This window comes from Carcharhinus amblyrhynchos, chromosome 14 (assembly GCF_965287045.1).
Source record: "Carcharhinus amblyrhynchos chromosome 14, sCarAmb.v2.hapA, whole genome shotgun sequence".
Classification (NCBI taxonomy): domain Eukaryota; kingdom Metazoa; phylum Chordata; class Chondrichthyes; order Carcharhiniformes; family Carcharhinidae; genus Carcharhinus; species Carcharhinus amblyrhynchos.
In genome coordinates this window covers 75,150,603-75,178,103 of record NC_137337.1, presented here as the reverse complement: position 1 = coordinate 75,178,103, position 27,501 = coordinate 75,150,603, and the positions used below count along the sequence as shown (strand labels likewise).

Here is a 27,501-nt window from a genome sequence, read left to right as displayed (position 1 = left end):
CTTTCTGTTAACCAATCCTCTATCCATGCTAATAGATAACCTGTGCACCTTTATCTTATGCAGCAACCTTCTATACAGCACCTTGTTGAATGCTTTTTGGGAAATCCAGATACACCTCATCCACAGGTTCCCCATTGCCTACCTCATTCGTAATGTCCTCAAAGAATTCCAGTAAATTAGTTAAACATGACCTGCCTTTCATGAACCCATGGTATGTCTTCGCAATGAGACAATTTCTATTCAGATGTCTCGCTATTTCTTCCTTGATGGCAGATTCAAGAACTTTCCCCTCGACAACAATTAAGCTAACCGGCCTATAGTTATCTGCCTTTAGTCTACCTCCTTTTGTAAACAGTGGCATCACATTTGCTGTTTTCCAGTCTACAGGAACCACCCCAGACTCCAGTGAGTTTTGGTAAATTACCACGAGCGCATTTGCTTTTTCCCCCACCATCTCTTTCAGTACCCTGGGATGCATTCCATCAGGGCCAGGAGACTTGTCTACCTTTAGCCCCCATTAGCTGACCCAACACTACTTCTTTCATGATAATGATAGTTTCTAGGTCCTCACCTGCCATAGCCTTCCTGTTATCCCTTTTAGGCATATTATTTGTGTCTTCCACTGTAAAGACCGACACAAAATATTTCTTCAATGCCTCAGCCACTTTCTCATTTCCCATTATTGAATCCCCCGTCTCATCCTCTAAAGGACCAATGTTTAACTTAGCCACTCTCTTTCACTTTATATATTTGTAGAAACTATTTTTATATTCTGAGCTAGTTTACTCTCATAATCTTACTTTATAGTTTTTTTCATGGCTTTCTGTTGACCTTTCAAAATTTCCTAATCCTCTAGTTTCCCATTAATCTTCGCCAGTTTGAATGCATTTTCTTTCAGTTTGAACCCTCCTTTATTTCTTTAGATATCGACAGCTGATGATCTCTTTTCTGACAGTCCTGATCACTGGTACACCCTTTTGCTGAGCACTGAAAAAAGATCGCTTTGAAAGTCCTCCACTGTTCTTCAGTAATTCCACCATAAAGTCTTTGCTTGTAGCCTACCTTAGCCAACTCCTCCCTCATCCCACTGTAATCTCCTTGGTTTAAGCACAAAACACTGGTATTAGATTTTACCTTCTCACACTCCATCTGTATTTTAAATTCAACCATACTGTGAACGCTCCTTCTGAGGGGATCCCTAACTAAAAGATCATTAATTATTCCTGTCTCATTATACAGGGGTGATCTAGGATCTTGCTCCCTCAAAGGTTCCATTACATACTGTTTGAGGAAACTATCGCGGATACATTCTATGAACTCCTCCTCAAGGCTGCCTTGGTTGACTGGTTTGACCAAACATGCAGATTAGAATCCCCCACTCCAGTGGATAGAGCCGTGAAGAAGGTTTATAGTGTGTTAGCATTTATTAACAGGGGGTTTGAGTTTAAGAGCTGTGGGGTTATGCTGCAACTATACAGGACCTTGGTGAGAGCACATTTGGAATATTGTGTGCACTTCTGGATGTGGAAGCATTGGAGAGAGTGCAGAGGAGATTTACCAGGATGCTGCCTGGTTTGGAGGGTAGGTCTTATGAGGAACGGTTGAGGGAGCTGGGGAGGAGGATGAGAGGTGACTTAATAGAGGTTTATAAGATGATGAGGCGGATAGATAGAGTGGATCAGGTGGACGTAGCTGTTACTAGGGGGCATAACTATATGGTGGGAGATATAGAAGGTCTGAGGTAGATTCTTCACTCAGAGAGCGGATCACAGAAGATCCGCAAGAAGATCGTGAATGTAGCCCAATCCATCACACAAACCAGCCTCCCATCCATCGACTCTGTCTACACTTCCACCTGCCTCGGCAAAGCAGCTAACATAATTAAGGACCCCACGCACCCCAGGCATTCTCTCTTCCACCTTCTTCCGTTGGGAAAAAGATACAAAAATCTGAGATCACGTACCAATCGATTCAAGAACAGCTTCTTCCCTGCTGCTGCCATCAGACTTTTGAACAGACCTACCTCGCATTAAGGTGATCTTTCTCTACACTCTAGCTATGACTATAACACTACATTCTGCACCCTCTCCTTTCCTTCTCTCTGAACAGTATGTTTTGCCTGTATAGTGTGCAAGAAACAATACTTTTCACTGTATGCTAATACATGTGACAATAATAAATTAAACCAAATCAGGAAAAAGCAATAAAACATTTCAGGCTGATTTTCCCACATCTTCAATCTCTTTAAGGAGCAGTGAGAAAAATAATTGTTGAGTTGAATCATTGAGCTGCTTTATCTTTAGTGGTAAACATACAGAGCAACAGGCAACATCTGTAATCAGACCAATTAGCTCAATTATTACAGTTTATGTTAATGGAAGGTTGCAAATGAAAAACCGCAACATTCATAAGTGGGTCATTTTACGGTCAGCTGTGGCTCATCTTTCAGTAGAAAGTCTCACAACACCCGGTTAAAGTCCAACCAATTTATTTTGGACTCAGATTTTAACCTGGTGTTGTGAGACTTCTTACTGTGTTTACCCCAGTCCACCGCTGGCGTCTCCACATCGTGACTCATCTTTCAGACAGAAGGCTGTCAGCTCATTCCAGAGATTTGACTGAGTACAAAATTCTCGGCTAAAATGCTCAAGCCACGTCCCATCTGCAATCAGGAAGATATAAAGGTCCCAGGGTGAAGAGAAACAGCCACATCACCGCCGGTGCACTGACCAGTATGTATGGTGCAATCAGCAGGTTATCTTGTCATCACCCTATCAATGTTTGTGGAATTCTGCTGTGTACAAATGGATTGCCGTGGTTCCTACCGAACAGCGTTTCAGAAGTACTTCATTGGCTGTTCGGCACGTAACGCAAAGTGAAGTCTCTCGAACAAGATGCGTTTTAAATATCTCCCAAAATTTCCAATCTTTTCTCCTAGGCAATGGGCCCATAGTTCACCTCTTAAGCCAGATTCTCATCACTGCCTCCCTATTTCAAACAGCACTTTTCTCAGATAGACAGGGATCACAAAGCTATTCGAGACAATGGGTATAAGTTATTCTTAATTACCTCCATAAATTATTTATTGTTTAACCCCTAGTCAAAAAAAAAATAGAATCACAGAATCCCTACACTGCAGAGAGAGGCCATTCAGCCCATCAGTCCTACACCGACAACAATCCTATCCAGGCCCTTTCCCTGTAATTCCACTTATTTACCCTGCTAATCCCTCTGACAGTAAGGGGCAATTTAGCATGGCCAGTCAACCTAACCCACACATCTTGAGATTAATTTATATAATTTAGGATAATGAGGTAACGTTGTCTTAGTCCCAGATGACCATAAGCTGCTTTCCCCTCTGAGGGGGACAGCTGACTGGTGGTGATTTTACCTGAAGATCAGCACACCACAGGCGAGGGGAAAGTATGGGAAGGGGGAACCCTTCATGAATAACCTTAGCCCATACAGGAATTGAACCCACACCACAAATCTGCATCACAAATCAGGCGTCCAGCCAACTGGGCTAACCAACCCCCAGGGATAATCATCATCTGTGGCCAGGTCCATGTTTCAAACTCGGGAGATGGTACTTTGCTTTTAAAAGCTAATGACAGAAACTTGCATTTGCATAGCACCTTACAGCACAATGTCCCAAGGCACTTTCGTCAAAAGCTGACACCCAAAGTTTATGGGGATACCAGGAGAAAGCTTGAATAAAGAGGTAGTTTTTAAAGAGCATCTTAAACGGGGAATGAGAGTTAAAAAGCGGAGAAGTTTAGGGAGGGAATTACAGAGGTTAGGGCGAAGGCAGCTGCTAGCATAGCTGCCAATGGTACAATGATCAAAATTAGGGATGTACAAGATTAGCATAGCAGGAGCTGGGTATCAAACAAACAGTCTTACAAATCAGAGATGGTGAAAGAGTCAAGACAGGCGATGGGGAGATAAAGCTAATAATCAGTGCACACTTGGAACCTGACATCTGTTTTCACACGATGTTGTGAGGATGCAAGATGTGAATGAGAAATATAAGGGACAACAAGGATAGATTCTTGCGGGGGACTCCATGGGGAACTGTGCTGGAGTGGGAAGGAAAGCTAACACAGATGATTCTCTAGATGCAGTTCAATGGATAAGAATGGAGCCAGGCAGGGGCAGTTCCACCTAGCTGGACAATGGAGGAGAAACAAATTGGAAAAGGTTAATGCCAACTGTGTCCGTAATAAGTCTTTGGAGGCAGAAATCCCTTCACCAAAACCCGTTATTTCCAATTCCTACAGCAGTACACAGAGTGTTATCAATCAGCAGTATACCTTCACGAGTGCCAGAGGAACTGACACTCCCTGTTACATACACAGAAAAGACTCCTTGATCACGGCCATCATTTTGTGTCCAACCAAATAAACACAATGTTAGGGACTCCTTAATCAGGGAGTTCGTATTCCAAATAGGCCAACCTCAATGGCCTGGTTGAAGTCATTACAGTATCGATGGCTGCAAATAGGTCAAAATGAATGAGACAGTGGTTATTTTTTCAATTGTTGCCATAAATGGTGAAACAACTCTCAGAATTTGATACCTTAATTAATCATGAAGCTTCAGCCCACACTTACATCAGTAACACATGACCCTCCCTTCTTACATCCTGACATTATTTATTACAACTAAACTTCATCCAAATATTGAAAAACAGCCAGTTTCTAATTACAGCATGTCATTGATGTGAACTAGGATTCATGTCACTCCAAATGACCCGAGATACCAAAAACGTTTAAGTACAAATTTAAATGAGTAATTACAAGCTAAGTACTTAATGAACTTCCCAAAATAGCTGTTGTGCTTAGCATGATGTAAACAACATCTTCATATAATGGACACAATTTGAGAAACAACACTTTTCCCATGTTCTGCCTAACATTCCCCCGAATACCATCAAACAGACTCAATGGTCATTCATCTTGTTGCAATCATTTTGAGTGTAATCAGCTTGCATAATCTGAGACCAGTACCTCAAAATTAGCCATGGAATTGACATTCTTTGGGACGGTTCTAAGCAATGTGCTAAGGTTTGTATAAACTCAAGTCAATTTTCTTGTTTTTCCATTACAAACTTGCTGTTTGGTTCCTTGGCACTTTAGATAACTGACTCGTGTGTTTGACCCTCAACTGCCCTCTGAACTGGCCCTAGCAAGCCACACAGAATGGCACTGTGGCACAGTGATTAGCACTGCTGCCTCACAATGCCAGGGATCTGGGTTCAATTTCCGGCCTTGGATGACTGTGTGGAGCTTCCACGTTCTCCCCACATCAGCATGGGTTTCCTCCAGGTGCTCCGATTTCCTCCCACAGTCCAAAAATATGTAGGTTAGGTGGTTTGGCCATGCTAAATTGGCCATTAGTGTCAGGGGGACTAGCAGGGTAAATGCATGGGGTTATGGGGATAGTGCCTGGGTCGGATTATGGTTGGTGCAAACTCGATGGGCCAAATGGCTTCCGTCTGCACTGTTGGATTCTATGATTGTTCAGGATTCCATGAAGGCAGCTCACCTTCTAAAGGTCAGCTAGCTATGGGCAATAAATGGTGGCCAGCCAGCAACGTACTTGTCCCACAAAAAAATTTTTAAAAAGCTCTTCATGAGTAACATAAGACGCTATGGTAATAAATCTTACACTTATACTACTTGTTGTACACCTAGAAGTATTTTGGCGCAAACCATAATCTACTGTAGTATTGTTGCCTCACATATGGTGAGTATGGAATTCACTTGAGCAGAACTATCATCCTACAATTACTGAGAAAACAATCGGTTTGGGTTTATGCACACACCCAGCAAGTGGGGCAATAAACTCTCATAAGAGTTTAGAGTTTATTTATTAGTGTCACAAGTAGGCTTACATTAACACTGCAATGAAGTTACTGTGAAAATCTCATAGTCGCCACACTCTGGCGCCTGTTCAGGTACATGAAGGGAGAATTTAGCACGGCCAATGCACCTAATCAGCATGTCTTTCGGACTGTGGGAGGAAACTGGAGCATCCAGAGGAAACCCCCACAGACACGGGGAGAACATGCAAAATACGCACAGTGACCCAAGCTGGGTCCCTGGTGCTGTGAGGCAACAGTGCTGACCACTGTGCTGCCCCTAAGCAATACAACATTAACTTGATATAAATTTGAAGGGAATAAGGGCACAAATGGCAAGATAGCCCACGAAGAAGAGGATTTCTCTGTCCAACTCACTTTTGTCTGGTTCACATACTATTGTGAAAAAATATTGTCTATGTTTTAGCACTGCAGCAAAATATATTAACAATGTTTGCAAACATTTTTTTCAAAGTTGTTATTGTATTCCTGAAAACTACTGGATATATTGGCATTTGCTGCTGATAATAATACCAAGTTCAATCATTTAACCAAAATAACAATTCACTTTGCCAAGGAGACCAATAACTTAAAAACAGTCTTAATGGATTCCACATGGAGTTTGGGACATGATGTTCACACAATGTTCAGTTTATTAACAATAACTTTCCTTTCCAAGATGCAACAGGTAATATATATAATAAACACTGCCAAACATACATGCTTCCTACTTTAAATAACATCACCCAAATATTGCTACTGTTCATCAGTGCTTTTCAGAAGGCAAAGATATCAGTATCAGGAACTGTTCTCACATCGCTTTAAGTTAAATGACTGAAAATTTTCAATTTTCCACCTTAAGTTAATATACCAGCCTCATCGTGAGTTGAGTCAATTGTGATGAAGCAAAATTAAAGATCTGAATTTACTGGGATGAATTCTTTGGAGCTTCCAGCTGACGAGATCTTCCAGTCCAGCTGAGATCTTCCAGTCCTGTTGACAGTAACTCTTTGCACCGTGTTCCCCGGCAAAGGAGGATGCAAGCAAAATGTCAAAGACATCGACAGGAACAGATGATCCCACCAGCACCCAATGGTGGGCAATATCCGTGGCCGGAAAACAGGCTACAGGGGAGCTGGAAAATCCCGCCCATTGTCTTATGAATTTTCCAAAAATAGATCATGGTGATAAAATTGGGAAACAAATATTTGATTTGATTTGATTTATTGCTACACATATCAGTAAACAGAGAAAAGTATTGTTTCTTATACTCGGTACAGACAAAGCATACTGTTAATAGAGAAGAAAAGGAGAGGGTACAGAACGTAGTGTTACAATCGTAGCTGCGGTGTAGAGAAAGATCAACTTAGAGCAATGATCTTCACTGTGTCATCTCCCAGTTGAACAGTCGCTTGAGCTGACTCTATGAATAATGAACTTTTTGGATGTGTGCACAATTGCTGTAGTGGAGAAAACAATGTTCACCAAGTGGTGCCCGTTGGCAACTAGGCATTGGCTCAGAGTCTGCTCTCATTCTTCATTTAAAGATATAGAATGCCTACAATGCAGAAAGAGGTCATTCAGCCCAACAGGCCTGCACCAACAACAATCCCACCCAGGCCCTATCCTGTAACTCCATGTATTTACCCTGCTCATCACCCTGACACTAAGGGTCAATTTAACACAGCCAATCAACCTAATCCACATTTCTTGGACTGTTGGAGGAAACTGGAGCACCCAGAGGAAACCCACAAAGACTGATTTCATTTCATTTATTATTGTCACATGTATAAACCTACAGTGAAAAGTATTGTTTCTTGTGTGCTAGAAACCCAAAGCATACCGTTCATAGAGAAGGAAACAAGAGAGTTCAGAATATAGTGTTACAGTCATAGCTAGGGTGCAAAGAAAGATAAACTTAATGCAAGGCAAGTCCATTCAGAAGTTTGATAGCAGCAGGAAAGAAGCTGTTCTTGAGTCAGTTGGTACATGAGCTCAGACTTTTGTATCTTTTTCCTGATGTAAGAAGCTAGAAGAGAGAATGCTTGGGATGCGTGGGGTCCTTAATTATGCTGGTTGCTTTTCCAAGGCAGCCAGAAGTGTAGATGGAGTCAATGGATTGGAGGCTGGTGTAAGTGATAGATTGGGCTACATTCTCGACCTTTCGTGATTTTGTAGTATGCAAATTAACAAAGCAACTTTAAGATAAATTATTAATTTCATATTCTTATTGATATCTTCCATATGGTCATATCACCAGGAATGTGTGGGGTGGCAAGGTGGCACAGTGCTTAGCACTGCTGCCTCACAGTGCCAAGGACCCAGGTTCAATTCCCAGCTTGGGTCACTGTCTGTGTGCAGTCTGCATGTTCTCCCAGTGTCTGTGCAAGTTTCCTTCAGGTGCTCCCGTTTCCTCCCACAGTCTAAAAGAAGTGCTGTGGCTAAAAGCCATGCTAAATTCTTCTTCAGTGTACACAAACAGGCACTGAAGTGTGATGACTAGAGGATTCTCACAGTAACTTCATTACAGTGTTAATGTAAGCCTACTTGTGACACTAAAAATAAACTTAATGAAGCACAGATGTAAATAGGAATGGAAATTGCTGTAATGTTGAATGTCAGAACAATATTGTCACCTGAAATTTAAACTTAATAAATCTCCCCCACTCTTTCCGCCTGTCATTGGCATATGTCGGAAGAACTTCCAAGTTGATATTCAGCCGCATTAGGAATGCACATTCCTTGGCCATAAGTCCTGGAGTGGTACTTGACCACTGGTTCAGGAACAGGGACACAACCCACTGTGGCACCACATCTCCTTTCTTTCAAAGTAAAAATTTAATAAAATTGTATTACCTGTTGAAGATAAATATAAAAGACAGATTTCCATAACTAATAGAAACTTTGCTGATGTACACAACCAACCCTAGTTTATATTTCTCAAAACGTTGAGCAGAATCGGACACTGCAGAAGGATAAAAAGCCAGAGTTCTTGGTGCCAACACCTGGATATATTTTAACAGTGGCAGAGTATATCATTTTTCAACACTTCATTAATTTTATGAGCTGTCCTGCCAACGGACATCATTTCCTCCAGGTTCACAACCACATTGCAGTCCAATGACTTGGAAAAGGAATCCAGTGAGCTTTGATTCAATGTTTATATTGGCCAGTACATTTTGTCTCACAGCCTTTACTATTCATGCCTAGGAGACTGGCATTTCCCCTTGCTGCCTCACAAACATGTGGCGTGGAGGAATGAGATAGAGTTCTGCAACTTAAAGCTGGCACTCCCAAAAAAAATCCTATGCGCCATATAGAATCGTATGTGGATAAAACGAGGTAATGTACCTATTATCTGTACACAGATTGCAAATGTTAGACAAACTGTTCTTTCTAATCAATGCAAAGATGTGGAGCAGCTACATTTTTTTGATTTTTAATAGATTCCATATTAGAGGCTACATAAACCATTTGTTCAATCTGGACTTTCTTTTCGAGCTCTATGCTACAAAATGATGTTTCAAATGTGAAAACAGCAAGAATATACATTCAAATGTTAATCAAACAAACATATGGATAGATTTCTTGTTGCTATTCTCCCTAAATTAAGACTAATTTACTCCATTTGAGCACAGTTTCCTGAGATTTTGGTACATTACCATTTTGAGGAAGTTACAAATATAAAATCATTGCTGCATTATTGAACTATCAAACCCTTTGGTCAGGATCCAGCTTTCCATCATATATCTTTATTTGCATACACTTAATGCAAAGATAGACAGCATGGTAACTAGCAATACACTAGCTGGCAACTCTAGAGTTACTCAGAACTAAAATTTATTAATAAGATTCCACCTCTTCAAAGATAGACATTAGATGAATCAACGTCATAAAGTCACAGTTGATTGATAACCACATTGCTTTCCCAACTTGGGCACTCAACATCGAATCCCCATCAAGGTGCATCCTCTCTCTTATATCCCTCGAACACAAGACTGGTTTACAAAAGTGATCAAAAATACCAATCAACACCTTAGTCACCAAGCACAGCAGTCAAACATATTTCCTGGCAACATGGCCACGTTAATTGCCCCCTAGTGTCAGGGGATTAGCAGGGTCAATATGTGGGGTTTCGGGAATAGGGCCTGGGTGGGATTGCGGTTGGTGCAGGCTCGATGGGCCAAATGGCCTCCTTCTGCACTGTAGGGATTCTACGATTCTATTCTACGATCACAAAGTCATAGAATCCCTACAGTGCTGAAGGAGACTATTTGGTCCATCAAGTTTGCAATTACCACAATCCCACCCAGGCTCTACCCCCATAATTCAACCTGCGAGTCCCCCTCACACTTTTACTATGGCAACTTTACCGTGGCCATCTTTGGAGTGTGGGAGGAAACCAGAGTCTCCGGAGGAAAACCACACAGGCGCGGGGAAAACATGCAAACTCCACACAGATTGTCACTCAAGGCCGGAATCGAAACCTGGTCCCTGGCGCTGTGACGCAGCAGTGCTAACCATTCTGGCATCATGCCATAGTTCATCCACAATGAAGAAATCACAGACGCAAAGCACAATTTGTGATCATAACAGTTCCCTTGTATGTACCATGAACCAATTCTGACAGTTTCTAATCACGGAGAAAATTGTATTTTGGAACACAACACTGGAGCATATCCCGTACTTAGACTTAAATGGGCACTTTTAAGTTATAACACTTAATTAATATGTTTTTTTAGGCAAAAAGAGTTGGATTAGCAGCCATAAATAATTATCATGTCATCAAAGGGGTGCTCATACTGTTGGTTACACAACGCAACTTGTAGAAAGTTTACTGGGCAACTGATGTGTGAAGTGGTGGAGGCTGCCTCGCTAAATATTTTTAAGAAGCGGGTTGATGGGTTCTTGATAAGAGAGGGGATTAAGGGTTATGGGGAGAGGGCGGGAAAGTGGAACTCAGCCACGACAGATCAGCCATGATCTTATTGAATGGCGGGGCAGGCTCGAAGGGCTAGATGGCCTACTCCTGCTCCTATTTCTTATGTTCTTATACCAATTAGAGCTAACAGCGGACAGGCGCAAATTCACCAGTGACCTATGACAATTTGTGATTTGTGGTGTATCACTCACTTGCCACAAATTGCTGACTGATTTATTCATTAATAACACTGCACACACGACATTATATTTTTAACAAATCTGAGCCAACGCTCTGAATTCTGAAAAGCTCTAACTCGCTAAACCGTCCAGTCCCTGCACCATGAAAAATGAACTAACCCAGAGGAAAACTACCTACAACACCAACAAGACTGCTCAAGTTACACTGGAAAACAGGCATTATATGCCGAGGATACCAACACGCTCATTTAATCTAAGGAAATTTGTTCAACAACAAACTGATTCACTCTTCCACCTTCTAATTCCAGTTTCACGCTGTCACTAAGGTCTGGATTTCCATCCCAGGGACTGAAGCACAATCGGGATATTTCCCGACTCTACAGACTTGGGGGGCGGGGGGGGGGGGCGGGTGTGGATAAGCAATTTTGTTTTTAAACACGGAAGACTGTTCTTTTCAAAAGAGTTAAAGGGCTGGAGTTTTAAATTCCTTGAGAGTTCTCTTTGACATCTCTGGCAGCTGTTTTTGACAGTTTCAGTGAGCTTCACAGTTCCATGAGTTTATGAAGTTTTTACTCACATTCATGTCTACTTTTAATAATTCCAAAGGGGTATCTTACCTCTCCCAAATTGGCACCTGACCTCCCCCAAAGATGAACCGGTGCCACATCCAAAGGGGTACCTCGCCTCTCCAAAAGGACACCCTGGCTACCCAAACAAGACCACAAAGTTCATACCAGCTCTTTCTGGGTCTAATTTGCACACGTCTTGTTTCAAATACCTCTCAAATTAAAATTTACAGATTTCTTTGGGGAGTTGCCTCTGTGAAACGCAGGTGTACAAATCCCTACTGGGGCCCAATCCCATCCCCGCAAAAACGTTAGCTGCTGTGTTCAGGGAGGGACTTGCAGGTTTCAGTCTCTTCTGTCGTTTTGCCACGACGGAGAAGCTCTTCCTCTGAGCAACGTGGGCACATGATGTAGGTCGATCCAAGAACGGATAAGGAGAGAAAACAGCGTAAAGGAAGAATTGCTTCCTCAACCAAATAGACAATGCACCCGATTCCCTATAATTGCACTGCTAAAAATATAACACAAATTCACACTGGATTCCAACCAACAGTTAGAAAATTTACTCCAGATGCATAGAATCAAAACACTTTACAGTATAGAAGCAAAGATTCAGATGTGTGACCCTGAGCTTCCGGTCACCTGTCATTTTAGTGTTCCATCTTACTCCCACCTTAACTTTCTGACCTGGAATCCCACAGTGTTCTAACGAAGCTTGAAGCAAGTTCAGGGAACAGCATCCCATCTTTCAACAGGTTCTTCAACAATTCTACTGCTCCTGGACTCAAAACTGAGTTCAATAATTTATGGTCATAAACTCTGCCCCATTTTATAGTGTCAGAGGCCCTTTGGCCCGTCACGTCCGTGCCGGCCATCAAGCACCTATCTATTCTAATCCCATTTTCCAGCACTTGGTCCATAACCTTGTGTGCTACGGCATTTCAAGCGCTCAGCTAAACGCTTCTTAAATGTTATGAGGGTTCCTGCCTCTACCACCCTTTCAGGCAGTGAATTCCAGATTCTCACCACCCTCTGGGTGATAAAGCTTTTCCTCATGTCTCCTATAAACCTCCTGCCCTTTACCTTAAATCTATGTCCCTTGGATATTGACCCCTTTACCAAGGGGAAAAGTTCCTCCCTATCCACCCAATCTATGACTCTCATAATTTGATACACCTCAATCAGGTCTCCTCTCAGCCTTCTCTGCTTGAAGGAAAACAACCCCAGCCTATCAATCTCTCTTAGTAGCTGAAACACCCCAGCCTGGTGACTCTCCTCTGCACTCCCTCCAGTGCAATCACATCCTTCCTGTAATGTGGCGACCGGAACTGCACACAGTACTCTAGCCGTGGCCTGCCGAGTTTTTTTATACAGCTCCATCATAACCTCCCTGCTCTTATATTCAGTGCCTCAGTTAATGAAGATAAGGATCCCATGTGCCTTCATAACCACCTTATCAATCTGCCCTGCCATCTTCAGAGATCTATGGACATGCACCCCAAGATCGCTCTGACTGTCTGTACTGCCTAGGATCCGACCATTCATTGTACATTTATTTGTTCCTTTTTCGGCACATTCCTTGGGCGGCACAGTAGCACGATGTTTAGCACTGCTGCCTCAGAGCACCAGGGACCTGGGTTCAATTCCAGCTTCAGGTCACTGTCTGTGTAGAGTTTGCATGTTCTCCCCACGTCTGCGTGGGTTTCCTCCTGGTGCTCAGGTTTCCTCTCACACTCCAAAGATGTGCAGGTTAGATGACTGGCCGTGCTAGTGTCAGGGGGATTAGTAGGGTAAACATGTGGGGTTATGGGAATAGGGGCTGAATGGGATTGATTGCTGCAAACTCGATGGGCCAAATGGCTCCTTCTGCACAAGGGGGATTCTATGATTCTTTGCTGGTTTAATTTTACGTCTCCTGTTGGCTTTTACTTTGCTTTCAAGAGAAAGTTATTCAGCATCCAAACATTTCCCCCTCCTCAGTAAGCACCCTTTCTTTTCACGTCCCTTTAGTCCCAGATCACCAAATACCTTTCCGCCATTTCATTCCTCCTGCCCTCCACCCAATTCAGACCATCTCTCTTGTTCCTCTTTCCACCGTCCACGGCACCCACCCTCACCACCCCTCCACACCCATGCTCAAAACCAATTAGATTTCTAACTGTTTAAAGTTTATTTATTAGTGTCACAAGTAGGTTTACACTAACGCTGCAGTGAAGTTACTGTGAAAATCCTCCAGTCACCACACTCCGACGCCTGTTTGGATACACTGAGGGAGAATTTAGCATGGCCAACGCACCTAACCCGCACGTCTTTCGGACCGTGGGAGGAAACCAGAGGAAACCCATGGAGACATGGGGAGAATGTGCAGAGTCTGCACAGACAGTGACCCAAGCCGGGAATTGAACCCAGGACCCTGGCACTGTGAGGTAGCAGTGCTAACCGTTGTGCCACCGTCCCGCCCATCTGTTCTCAGTTCTGCTGAAAGGTCACAAACCTGAAATGTTAACTCTGTTTCTCTCTCCACACATGCTGCCAGACCTGAGTGTTTCCAGCATTTACAACTTTTAATTTTAACTTTGAAGGTGCTTTATTGGCTGTGAAGCATTTTGAAGTGTCCTGAGGTTATGAAAGAGGTTACAGAAACGTAAAGCTCTCCTTTTTATTATTTCATTTCTTTTTCCTTACACTGGGAGTGAGTGCAGATTCCAAGACTTAAGCATTAGCCAGCAAAGCCATGTGTGAGCAGTGAGTGGAAATAGGATCCTGCACTGCTGTAATGTTTTCTCTCCTTAGTTAATTGCACTACTAACGTGCATCCTTAAGCCTCTCACTACATGGTCACTTCATTAAGAAACCAGAATACGACTGCTCCCACTACAAATCTAGCCCAGCAAAAAGTTTATTTATTTATTAGTCACAAGTAAGGCTTACATAAACACTGCAATGAAATTACTGTGAACTTCCCCTAGTTGCCACACTCCAGTGCTTGTTCGGGTCAATGCACCTAACCAGCATGTATTTCAGAATGAGGCAGGAAACTGGAGCACCCGGAGGAAACCCACACGGACACAGGGAGAACGTGCAAACTCCACACAGACAGTGACCCAAGCCAGGAATCAAACCCGGGCCCCCGGCGCGGTGAGGCAGCAACGCTAACCACTGTGCCGCCCAAGAGTTAATATTTTCAGGAGAAACAAGAAACTCAATAAAAACACAAAGAAGGCAAAGGTTGGAATGCAGTTAAGGCAAGAACCTTTCACACACATGTTACAACCAGTGCTTTAACGATGACCACATACAGTCACTCTTCACTAAATCTTCATAACTGACCAATGCTGGTGACTCTGCTATTAAAATGCCCATTAAGATGTTTTAAATTACAAGGAGACTTATAACCAGAGAACTGTCCCAATAATAATTCTGCCTCACCACAAGGCTACAATTATGATCTCAACTTCAACGTTAAGATGGTAACCTTATCCTGACCATGGGCATATTGTAGTACTGTGGTTAGCGCTGCTGCCTCACAGTGCCAGGGACCCGGGTTCGATTCCCGGCTTGGGTCACCGTCTGCGTGGAGTCTGCACGTTCTCTCCATGACTGTGTGGGTTTCGTCCAGGCGCTCCAGTTTCCTCCCACACTCCAAAGATGTGCGGGTTAGGTGGATTGGTCATGCTAAACTGCTTAAGTGTTCCAAGATGTGTAGGTTAGGGGGATTAGTCGGTAAACGCGTGGGGTTACAGAGATAGGGCGGGGTGTGGATCTGAGTGAGATGCTCTGTCGGAGAGTCGGTGCCGATTTGATGGGTCGGATGGCCTTCTTCTGCACTGTAGGCATTCTATGACTCTAATCTTTGTACCGGAACATGCGGGGCGGAATCTTCCCATCTGCCCACCATGAGAATCGTAGCGGGCAGGGGCGGACCATGTAAAGGACTGTTGACCTCGGGCAGGAATTTCCAGCCTTGGGGCAAGTGCAGCTGGAAAATCCTGCCCACAGAGTTCAAGAAAACTCTTGAGAAAAGATTACATGCCAAAGTAATACATTAAAGCAAATCACTAAAGTTTCAAACACTATTACGTTTGTGTAGCACTCAGTTATAAACATGCAATGTTTACTATACTCCTTATACATCTATGACTGTGTGGCCAAATTCCCCTCCAACTCGAGTTTCAAGTTTGGTGATGAGACCACCGTAGTGGGTCAGATCTCAAACAATAACAAGACAGATTACAGGAAAGAGATAAAGAATCTGAAACTGGTGCAGCAACAATAATCTCTCCCTCAATGTCAACAAAATGAAGGAGATTGTCATCGACTTCAGGAAGCGTAAAGGAGAACATGCCCCTGTCTACATCAATGGGGACAAAGTAGAAATGGTTGAGAGCTTCAAGTTTTTAAGTGTCCAGATCACCAGCAGCCTGTCCTGGATCCATCACGTCAACACTATTGTGAAGAAAGCCCACCAATGCCTCTACTTTCTCAGAAGACTAAGAAAATTTGGCATGTCCACTACAACTCTCACCAACTTTTACAGATGCACCATGAAAGCATTCTTTCTAGTTGTATCATGGCTTGGTATGGCTCCTGCTCTGCCCAAGACCACAAGAATCTACAAAGAGTTGTGAACGAAGCCCAGTCCATCACTCAAATCAGCCTAACATCCATTGACACTGTACTCCAGTTTCCTCCCACAGTCCAAAGATGTGCGGGTTAGGTTGATTGGCCATGCTAAGAAATTGCCCCTTAGTATCCAGGGATGCATAGGTTAGAGGGATTAGTGGGTATAATATGTAGGGATATGGGGGTAGGGCCTGGGTGGGATTGTGCAGACTCAATGGGCTGAAGGGCCTCTTTCTGCACCGTAGGGTTCTATGATTCTATACATCCCGCTGCCTCGGCAAAGCTGCCAGCATGATTAAAGACCCCACCCTCCAGACATTCTCTCTTCCAACTTCTTCCGTTGGGAAAAAGATACAAAAGTCTGCGATCACATACCAACCAACTCAAGAACAGCTTCTTCCCTGCTGCCATCAGACTTTTGAATGGACCTATCTCACATTAAGTTGATCTTTCTCTCCACCCTGGCTATGACTGTAACACTACATTCTGCACTCTCTCCTTTCCTTTTCTATGAATGGTATGCTTTGCCTGTATAGCACTGAAGAAACAATATTTTTCACTGTATGCTAATATACGTGACAATAATAAATCAAAACAAATGTGATGAGCAAAACGGTTCCAAAACTCCAGAGCTAAAAGTGAATGTTGTTGCGGGGATTAGCAGAATAATAAAAGCAGGAATCATAACACTGTCTTATATGATTTGCATAAGCTATGTAAATTTACTAAGGTTTTCCGTCAATGCCTGAAATTTCCAAAAATGCTGAAACTGGGATTTTTTTTTAATGCAGCGCACTATAAAACTATAATAAACAATAAGCATTTGTATAGAGTACATGTGAATGGATCTGCAGTCCAACACAGCATTACGCAACCTTTAGATTTGTAAGCACTTGGCAATCACGAGTTGAGTGATATAACAGGAGACAGTGCCCTTGCCACATGGCACTGCTACATTTGGACACAATCAAAAGGACGTAACGTTGAAACAATTCGGCCATTGCTACTGTCAAACCCACCCAACGGTTGATGCTGAATCCTAAAGCCCCAAGTGTACTTATTGGCCCAACTGCTTGTGCAATGTTTTCTTTTGACTGATCCACACAGACAACATCAAAGGCAGATGAATTTAATTATAGTTGTGTTTAGCTGAACTCTATTGCTGTCTTGGGTTAGTGCAATCTGACTGCTGGAATCCAGAAATAGTTGCAAATTACTTTCCACTGCCAAGTAAACTGAAATACAATACACCCGTGGTCAGCATAAGTTAACAATTCCTTTCCCCATTCCTGCTCACGGGTCACGTGTGTTTTGCAAGAGTTCGATTGTAAGTGCTGCGGACATGTGTACACAGCAGCCCATTTGCTTCAATGTAACCCGCAATTATTAAAATACAAGGTTCACAGGATGAAAAGGAAGAGTTTGATTGTCTGAGAACCCCCAAGAAAAGCTCAACACTTGGAATTATTTGTAAAGAAAAGGAACCGGATTTTTAAAAAACGCCTGTGATTATTTCTTTAGCTGGAAAGCCCATGATGGTGAAATTAAATCGCCCAAAGCCTGAGACTGTTTGCCACATATTGGGTTGAATGTTCAATTTTAATTCAAGACCCCGAATACTTTGGTCAGGGAGATTTCAGGGCCCAAAACATCACGCAATGTCAGTGCCTGACACCCTTTGATTTGATTTATTATTGTCACATGTATTAACGTACAGCAAAAAGTATTGCTTCTTGCGCACTATACAGACAAAACATACCGTTCATACAGAAGGAAACAAGAGAGTGCAGAAACAATTTCTAAGAAGTCAGCCAAAGGTTGGCTAGGTGGCATGTTCAACATCTAATGAAGGACGGGGAGTGGCCTGCCCAAGCTGAGGGGTCAATAGGTAATTCTAGTGCCGCAAGATCAGAAGGCCTCACCATCAGAGGCGAGTGCTGCCGATGTAAGTAGGAAGGCGGCTGGCATGCTCTCTGAAGAAGCTGCCAGAAAGTCATTGTGCAAATGGAGTGTCCTTCCACAGGATGGCCTTAATTAAACCGACTTCTCCCATCTGAAGTACACTTCGGGAAAAAGGCCAGGAGAAAGAAACATGCCAACAAACAGACATGGTAGCCAGCAGCAGAAAATTGCCACATACCAGCCAGCCTCTTGAGCAGAAATAAAATTTAACTCATTATCTTCACTGTCTTTACTTGTTAAATAGATTATTTCTTAGCTTTTCACCAAAGGTATCTGGTGGCATTGCTGCCTTTTTGCAGCCACCACACCCAGCAATACAGGGGCAGCTGATCACAGTATCCCTCAACAAACAAAGAAGACAATGGGCAGCACGATGGCACAGTGGTTAGCACTGCTGCCTCACAGCACCAGGGACCTGGGTTCGATTCCCGGTGGCACAGTGGTTAACACTGCTGCCTCACAGCACCAGGGACCCGGGTTTGATTCCCGGTGGCACAGTGGTTAACACTGCTGCCTCACAGCACCAGGGACCTGGGTTCGATTCCCAGTGGCACAGTGGTTAACACTGCTGCCTCACAGCACCAGGGACCTGGGTTCGATTCCCAGTGGCACAGTGGTTAACACTGCTGCCTCACAGCACCAGGGACCTGGGTTCGATTCCCAGTGGCACAGTGGTTAACACTGCTGCCTCACAGCACCAGGGGCCCGGGTTCGAATCTCGGTGGCACAGTGGTTAGCACTGCTGCCTCACAGCACCAGGGACCTGGGTTCGATTCCTGGTTTGGGTCACTGTCTGTGTGGAGTCTGCACATTCTCCTCGTCTCTGCGTGGGTTTCTTCCGGGTGCTCCGGTTTGTTCCCACAGTCTAAAAGATGTGCTGGTTAGGTGCATTGGCTGCGCTAAATTCTCCCTCAGTTTACCTAAGCAGGCGCTGGAGTGTGGCGACTAGGGGATTTTCGCAGTAACTTCATTGCAGTGTTAGGCATAAGCCTAATTGTGACAAGTAAATAAATAAGTAAACTGTACACCCAAAGGACCTTGATTCCTGGAAGCAAGTTCACTTGATGTGGATTTGTTTTGACCAGTTTAGAGGATCAAAGTTTGATTAAGTGACAGAATGCAAATGAGTGCATTGCCTTTTTGACATTGATTGGACCCTTAAATTTAATTGGATAGCTCACAAACACAGAACTTAAATAGGCTAAAATGCTCATTCAGATCCATTTACCATTTGGGACAGCAAGGTGGCACAGTGGTTAGCACTGCTGCCTCACAGCACCAGGGACCCGGGTCCAATTCCAGCCTTGGGTCCTTGTCTGTGTGGAGTTTGCACATTCTCCCCATATCTGCGTGGGTTCCCTCCAGGTGCTCTAGTTTCCTCCCACAGTCCAAAAATGCGCAGGTTAGGTTGGTTGGCCATGCTACATTGACCCCAGTGTCAGGGGATTAGCAGGGTAAATGTGTGGGGTTACGGGAATGGGGCCTGGGTGGGATTGCGGTCGGTACAGACTCCATAGGCCACGTGGCCTCCTTCTGTAAGTCAGGATACTATGATTTAGCTCAATTTGACTTTGTTCCCCAGAGTCTAATCGCAGTCCTCCGAAGAGTTATTTCAGGCCACCAGTTAATTCTGCAGCTGGGGATCATCAGAGCAAAGTTGCATCATTGGCAAGATTACAAATCGTGTTAGTGGATTATTATTGTGTGATATTATTGTAAATTATTGTGGAAATGTTTCTTCCATAAAAAGTTGCAGACAGAAATGATTGATAACATGGTGATTTTATGAGCGGATTGGTGAGACTGTTTATCATGACACAGCTGCAGGAGGAATCCATAAACATTAATGTGATCACTCCTACCACTTCATACTCATAGCCTCAGCAAAACCCACAGATTACAGCAGACAAGTATAAGCAGATTGAGTCTTACTGGACATCACAAAGTTCACTCCAACTTTCTTTTAGCTGGAGGAGCACAACGGAGTGGCGAGACAATCAGTGAAATATTCCGATGTTAACTTAGCTGAATGATTTTAAAGTTGAAGTTTGCTTAGTTCATTCAATAATGAACTATTTAAACACCGCAGATGCTGGGAATCTGAAACAAAAACAGAACATGCAGGAAAATCTCAGCAGACTTGACCGCATCTGCGGAGAGAGAGCTCTTCCCTCCGACAGAATTTCCTTGTCTTTCACTCTGACAAAGGGTCATCCAGACTCGAAACGTTGACTCTATTCTCTCTCCACAGGTGCTGTCAGACCTGCTGAGATTTTCCAGCATTTTCTGTTTTTACTTAAAGGTGGAGCTTCTCCACGAAAATTATCATGGGAGTTTGTGTTTCCAATTAATACAAATTTCCATTGTTAATTTCACCAATTCTCCAGTAAAGCTTTTCAGGAATTTTCTTCGTAGAATCCCGACAGTGCAGGAGACCATTCAGCCCATCGAGTCTGCACCAACTACTATCCCACCCAGGCCCTATCCCCGTAACGCCACATATTTGCCCTGCTAATCCCCCTGACAGTAGGGTCAATTTAACGGGGCTAATCAACCTAACCCGCACATCTTGGGAGAAAATCAGAGCGCTTGGTGGAAAACCACACAGACATGGGGAGAACGTGCGAACTCCTCATAGACAGTGATCCGAGGCCGGAATGGAACCCGGGTCCCTGGCGCTGTGAGGCAGCAGTGCTAACCACTGTGCCACCTTCACATGGCATACAGTTTCAAAGCTGTATGGCAGAAATTGTGCATTCAGGGGGTTAAATGGTCCCATCTGCCCTCTGCAAAAAACGTTCCAAAACGTTTGAAGTGTTCAAGGGATCGAGAAGGACAGAGTCATGAAGCTGTAAAAATACCATTAATGTCTCCCATGAAAAGATTCTGTTTGCTGCAGTTAACTTTATTGCTAAGTTTAGCTCTCTGATCAAACAACACTCAAAGCTCAACAGACAAATTAATTTAATGACCTTAATAAAAACCATATTAGAATGAAACATGTTTGCAACATGAAACGTGTTTATGGGGATGGTGGTAGTTTTACTGGGTTAGGAATCCAGAGGCCCAAGCTAATACCCCATGGACATGCGTTTGCTGATGTTATTCAGGGATGGAAATTTGCGGCTCAGACCCCCACAATGCAGTTGACTCTTAACTGTCCTCTGAAACCCCCAAGTGAGACACTTAGTCCCATCAAACCGATACAGGAAAGGCAAAAAGGAACAAAATCGGATGCTCCAGCTGACAGATCTAGGCACCAGAAATAACAATCACACCGGCCGGATTTTTACCTTCCCGCTTGTCACAGGAACCGGAGCAGGGCGAGGGGCGGACCATGGAAAAGGTCTGTTGACCTTGGACGGGATTTTACGGTTTTGGGACGAGCGAGGTTGGAAAGTCCCGCCCATCCTGTCCAATCAACCCTGAAAACTCCCCCCTACTGGGATTTTACCACACCAGGTTAAAACCCAATGGGTTTATTTGGTATCACGAGCTTTGGGAACCCTGCTCCTTCATCAGGTGAGCTTGGTGGTAATTTTGCTGGACTAGGAATCCAGAGGCCCAAGCTAATATACCACGGACAAAGGCTTACTAATACCTGATGAAAGAGCAGTGCTCCATAAGCTCGTGATACCAAATAAACCTGTAGGACTTTAACCTGGTGTTGTGTTTACCCCAGTCCAACGCCGGCATCTCCACATCGTTACAAGAGTGGGTCAGAGACTGGGAATTTGTGGCGAATAACGCACCTCCTGACTCCCCAAACCCTGTCTACCATCTATAAGGCATAAGTAAGTAGTTGGATACTCTCTGCTTGCCTGGATGCTTGTAGTTCCAACAACACACAAGAAGCTCAACATCATCCTGCTCAGAGCAGCCCACTTAATCAGCACCCTACACACCACCTTAAATATTAACTCCCACCACCACTAATGCACAGCAATATGCTATCTACAAGACACACTGCAGGAGCACCTTCCAGTTGCGCAAAGGGCAACAGACACATGGGAACGCAATAACTTGCAGATTCCATTCCAAGCCACACACCTTCCTAACTTAGAACTACATAACCGTTCCTTCACTGTCACTGGGCCAAAGTTGGTTACTGTCTCTCTAACAGCACTATGGGTGTATCTGCACCACATGGTTCAAGAAGGGGGCTCCGCGCCACTTTCTCAAGGGCAAAGAGGAATGGGCAATAAATGCTAATCTGCCAGTGATTCTCACACCCCGAGAAAGAATTTTTAAAAACTATGTAACACAAAGGTGAATTACAGCTGTTAGAATGATGAATAAACATGCGTTGGTATCTATATACACACTGTTTTTCAGATGAAAAGATACCAGAACTTTAAGAGGGCATGTTATGTGTGAAAAGCACCTCCATAAACTGGATAGGTAATTTAACTTTGTGGAGAGGCATAGATTATATAAAATATAAAGATTCAACACAGAATAAAGTTGTATTTACATTCGCTGTCAGTACAGAGCAAAATTCTAAACTTGTATAGTGTAAATTCAGATTTAAGGTCCGAGTCCACTCTGGAACAAAGCACAACGCAACTCTGCATTTTACACTGATGGTACATTTGCAATGCAGTATCATAAAACAGCAAATACACGTGTTCTTGGAAGGAAGCATTATTCATTGAATTGTACATGTAGTTTTTGAATTATTCATATTTGTGAAGAATTTAACAATAGTGTTGCCGAAACTTCCAAAGCAAGATGGGTGAATACAAATTTAACATATATGGGGAACGCAACATATTTGGGACGATTCTCCCAGCCCTTTGCACTGCTCAGGAAACATCAGTGGAGGCCAATTCACGGGCTTCCCGCTGGGCGCAATTTCTTCAGAAGGAACTCTTCAAATGCAGACGATAAAAATACAATAAAACTTATTCCGACTTATAAATCAAAGAAAGGATTTAATAAAGAAACCTCATTCCTCCAAACTTGGGGCCTTGCCCTGGGCTAATCCAAGCTCCCCACAATTCCCAACAGGTTCTTATTTATACTGAGTCAGATGGTCAGCTGACTCTTCATCATTCTGTAATTGGTTCCATGGTTCGCTGGGTCAGCTGACTCTTCCAGCTTGTTACCGTTGGTCACATTATATCCAATACAAAGTTGTCACTGGTTACATTCTAATAGGCGCCACAGCTTCCACATGTCTCCCAGGCAAAGATTTCCAGCATAGTCAGCACTGCACTGGAATGATTCACGCTAGGGCACTCCGTGATGCACAGAGTGTCAGAGAATCATTCAGGAAATCACACTAAAAAAAGGCAGGATTTACTCCCATTTGCCCACAAATTGGGGACTTTGGTTTGATTTATTATTGTCACATGTATTAACATACAGTGAAAAGTATTGTTTCTTGCGCGCTACACTGACAAAATGTAGCACGCAACATTGGTATAGAAGGAAAGGAGAGGGTGCAGAATGCAGTGTTACAGTCATAGCTAGTGTGCAGAGAAAATCAACTTAATGCAAGGCAAGTCCATTCAAAAGTCTGATGGCAGCAGGGGAGAAGCTGTTCTTGAGTCAGTTGGTACGTGATCATAGACTTTTGTATCTTTTTCCCGATAGAAGGAGGTGGAAAACAGAATGTCCAGGGCTCGTGGGGTCCTTAATTACGCTGGCTGCTTTGCCGAGGCAGCGGGAGGTGTAGACAGACTCAATGGGTGAGAGGCTGGCTTGCGTGATGGATTGGGCTACATTCATGACTTTCTTTTGGGAAAATCCTGGCCAGTGATTGTTGAACAAGGTGCCAGCAGAACCAGAAGCAGAATGACATTTCAATATACAGACTGCAGATTTCAGTGTAGCATCCAGCAGTGTTAAAACCAGACTAAGTCTTCTTGCTATGCAGAATGCTTCACACGAATACTTGGGTTCCAAACAAAAAAGTTGGATCATCTTGCGTAACCTAGTCATCACAAAGTTACATCTTCCTAACAACATTTCGTATCCTAATCCAAGCAGTTGAACTTGTGCTAGTAATTATTCAGTGTCAGTGTTCACCGTGACATTACAACATTAAAGTGAAACACGTCAGCAATTCACAGCACATGGAGCGAACAGATCAGTCTAATGCAAAGCAACTGTCTTAGAAAAGGAATCACTGTGTGGAAGGTGAAATCAGCGTTAAAAATATAATAAGAACATTACATTGACAAGATATTGTACACGGTGGCACAGTGGTTAGCATTGCTGTCTCACAGAACCAGGGAGCCAGGTTTGATTCCTGGCTCAGGTCACTGTCTGTGCAGAGTCTGCATGTTCTCCCCACGTCTGCGTGGGTTTCCTCCGGGTGCTCCGGTTTCCTCCCACAGTCCGGAAGGCATGCCGGTTAGGTGCTAAATTCTCCCTCAGTGTACCCAAACGGGCGCTGAATGTGGCGACTAGAGGATTTTTACCGTAACTTCATTGCAATGTTCATGTAAGCCTACTTGTGACACTAATAAACAAACTTTTGAAACTTTAAACAATTATTGGTGAAAGGTAACTAATATTTTTCATGATTAGGTGAAATAACAAATCCAGGGGTCAGCAATTTTTAGTTTACCCTTCACAATTTTGGAAATAATTCCCAGCCAGTAACATGAACCGAGTTTACTCCTCCATACAACTGGAGTCTGTAAGCCACATTTTGCGATCCTTATTCACCGTAATAAAGATCTATTGGCAACTAAATTCATCACTATTTAATTGCTAACATACATGAAATTTGTGCCTTTTTTATATTCTTAACCAGAGGAGTGAACTATGCACTTTCTAAATTAAGTACCAAGCATCTAATTTTTATATATATATATATCGCATACCTGATAATGTTGGGTCTGTACACTGGACAAGGAGCTAGTAATCATAGGGAAATCCCCATCCAAAATGAAAACCTGCAGTTTGGCGTCTATCTCTGCCAACTGTTGCTGATCCACAGGTTCTGGAGTATATCCTTCTCTTTCCGCCACAGATAATGCCCAGGGAACTGAAGGGTCCTATAGACAAATCAAACACAGAACGTCATTGTAAACCAGTGAACGGGGATGAAAACCCATTTGTCCAACTGAAATCCAGAGCATAAGCAGCAACCAGGTGGCGATAAAATCTATAGTACGTAGCATTCATTTAAGAAAAGTTTCACGTAAAAGGAAAACAAATGAGATGATAATTAATGATAGAATCCCCCCACTGGAGGGAGAAGCCTTTCGGCCCATCGAGTCTGTACCGACTCACCAAAACAGCATTTTACCCAGGTCCCCACCCCAGCCCTAAACCCGTAACCCCATGCATTTATCATGGTTAATCCATCTAACCAACATATATTTGGACACTAAGGGGCAATTTAGCATGGCCAATCCACCTAACCAGCGAATCTTTGGACAGTAAAGAGCATCCTTCAGTGATGTTGAGTATTATAGTCCTTTATGTTGTGTGTGCTTTTGTTCTTTTTATTATAGCTAATATTTTATACAGAACGTGTGAAAATTACAAAGGGAATTTGACATTCGAAGGACCAAGAACATTGTCAAAACCTGGAAACAAAAATACCAGTAAACTCCTCAAATAATAGGTATATTCAAAGTAAATCTTTATCATTACAGATGTTTAAAGCACAATGAATGCATCCAATTCCATGGCATGAATTAAACAGTGATAGGATATTTTTCCTGTTAAATTTCCCTGTTGGGCAGCACAGTGCACAGTGGTTAGCCCTGCTGCCTCACTGTGCCAGGGACCTGGGTTCCTTTCCAGGCTTAAGTCATTGTCTGTATGGAGTACGTTCTTCCTGGTGCCTGCATGGGTTTATTCCGAGTGCTCCGGTTTCCTCTCACAGTTTGAACGACGTGCTGGTTAGGTGCATTGACCCCAACAGGCGCCGCAGTGTTGGCAACTAGGGGAATTTCACAGTAACTTCATTGCAGTGTTTATGTGAGCTTTACTTATAAATAAACTTTACGTTTATTTTACTTTACAATACTGGGAGTTTATAAGAATAAGTGGACAATTCACTTGAATTGTTCTTACGAAACTACTCGCCAAAACTGATGATTATGTTACAGTGACATTGAAAATTATGTTGCAAGCTGTGTCTTTGAGATATTCCTTTTGTTATACACACACAAAACCACACACTTTGATTCTTAACAACTGAATGGTTCTGACGCAGAACTATTTCTCAGTTCTGATTTATTTTGATTTATTATTGTCACATGTATTAACATACAGCGAAAAATATTGCTTCTTGCACGCTATACAGACAAAACATACTTTTCATAGAGAAGGAAATGAGAGTGCGGAATATAGTGTTACAATCATAGCTACAGTGTAGAGAAAATTCAACTTAATGCCAAGGTAGGTCCATTCAAAAGTCTGATGGCAGCAGGGAAGAAGCTGTTCTTGCGTGGATTGGCACGTGACCTCAGTCTTTTGTATCTTTTTCCCAAAAGGTGGAAGAGAGAATACCCAGGGTGCGTCAGCTCTTTAATTATGCTGGCTGCTTTGCCGAGGCAGAGGGAAATGTAGTCAGAGTCAATGGATGAAAGGCTGGTTTGCATGATGGATTGGCTACATTCACAACCTTTTATAGTTCCTTGCTGTCTTGGGCAGAACAGGAGCCAAAACAAGCTGTGATACAACCAGAAAGAATGCTTTCTATGGTGCATTTGTAAAAACTGGTGAGAATCATGCCAAATTTCCTTAGTCTTCTGAGAAAGTAGAGGCATTGGTGGGCTTTCTTAACTATATTGTTGGCATGGGGGGACCAGGACAGGTTGTTGGTGATCTGGACACCTAAAAATTTGAAGCTCACAACCCTTTCTACTTCGTCCCCGAATACATGCTATATACATCTTTGTACATTGTAGCTTTTTCTCCATTATTCATTGAATAGGGTAGTGGCAGTATATAATAATTCCGAACAATTGGTACCTACTCCAACCCTAACCCTATCAGGCAAATGAAAATAATGCATTGTTTGAGTCAAAGCCCATTGCTCATCCATCACAACATTACCCACTTGTATCTCTACTTCAACCCTACTACCATCAAAATCCTTCAAATAAATTCAAATCTGTCTGCCCACATTAACTCTGTGCCCAGCCTGCAACCTTCATTGGATTCCTATCTTAAATATATGAAGTATCAAAGAGTTCATCGATTAGTTACTTCATGGAATTAATTCACTTAGCTTCTTGACCTTAGTCAATCTAATGATCCCATGCTATGCCCTTCAGCTGGCTGAATTTGCCCACTTGTATGCCCTCTTCACCCTCCACTGGTAGCAAAGCCTTCAGCCAACTCAGCCTGACACTAGAGAACTTCACTTCCTATAAAAGTCTCAGTTCAATCATG

At 43.1% G+C, this 27,501-nt stretch overlaps 1 protein-coding gene across 2 annotated transcripts in view; it reads right to left on the bottom strand.

The window, feature by feature from the left end:
• Positions 1 to 27,501, bottom strand: part of fsip1 (fibrous sheath interacting protein 1) — a 295,310-nt gene that overhangs the window by 228,246 nt on the left and 39,563 nt on the right. For both annotated transcript variants that reach the window (XM_080202068.1, XM_080202069.1), the window contains one exon: positions 24,972 to 25,145. In XM_080202068.1, coding sequence (XP_080058194.1) covers positions 24,972 to 25,145 — 174 coding nt within the window. The remainder of the gene's footprint in view (positions 1 to 24,971; positions 25,146 to 27,501) is intronic.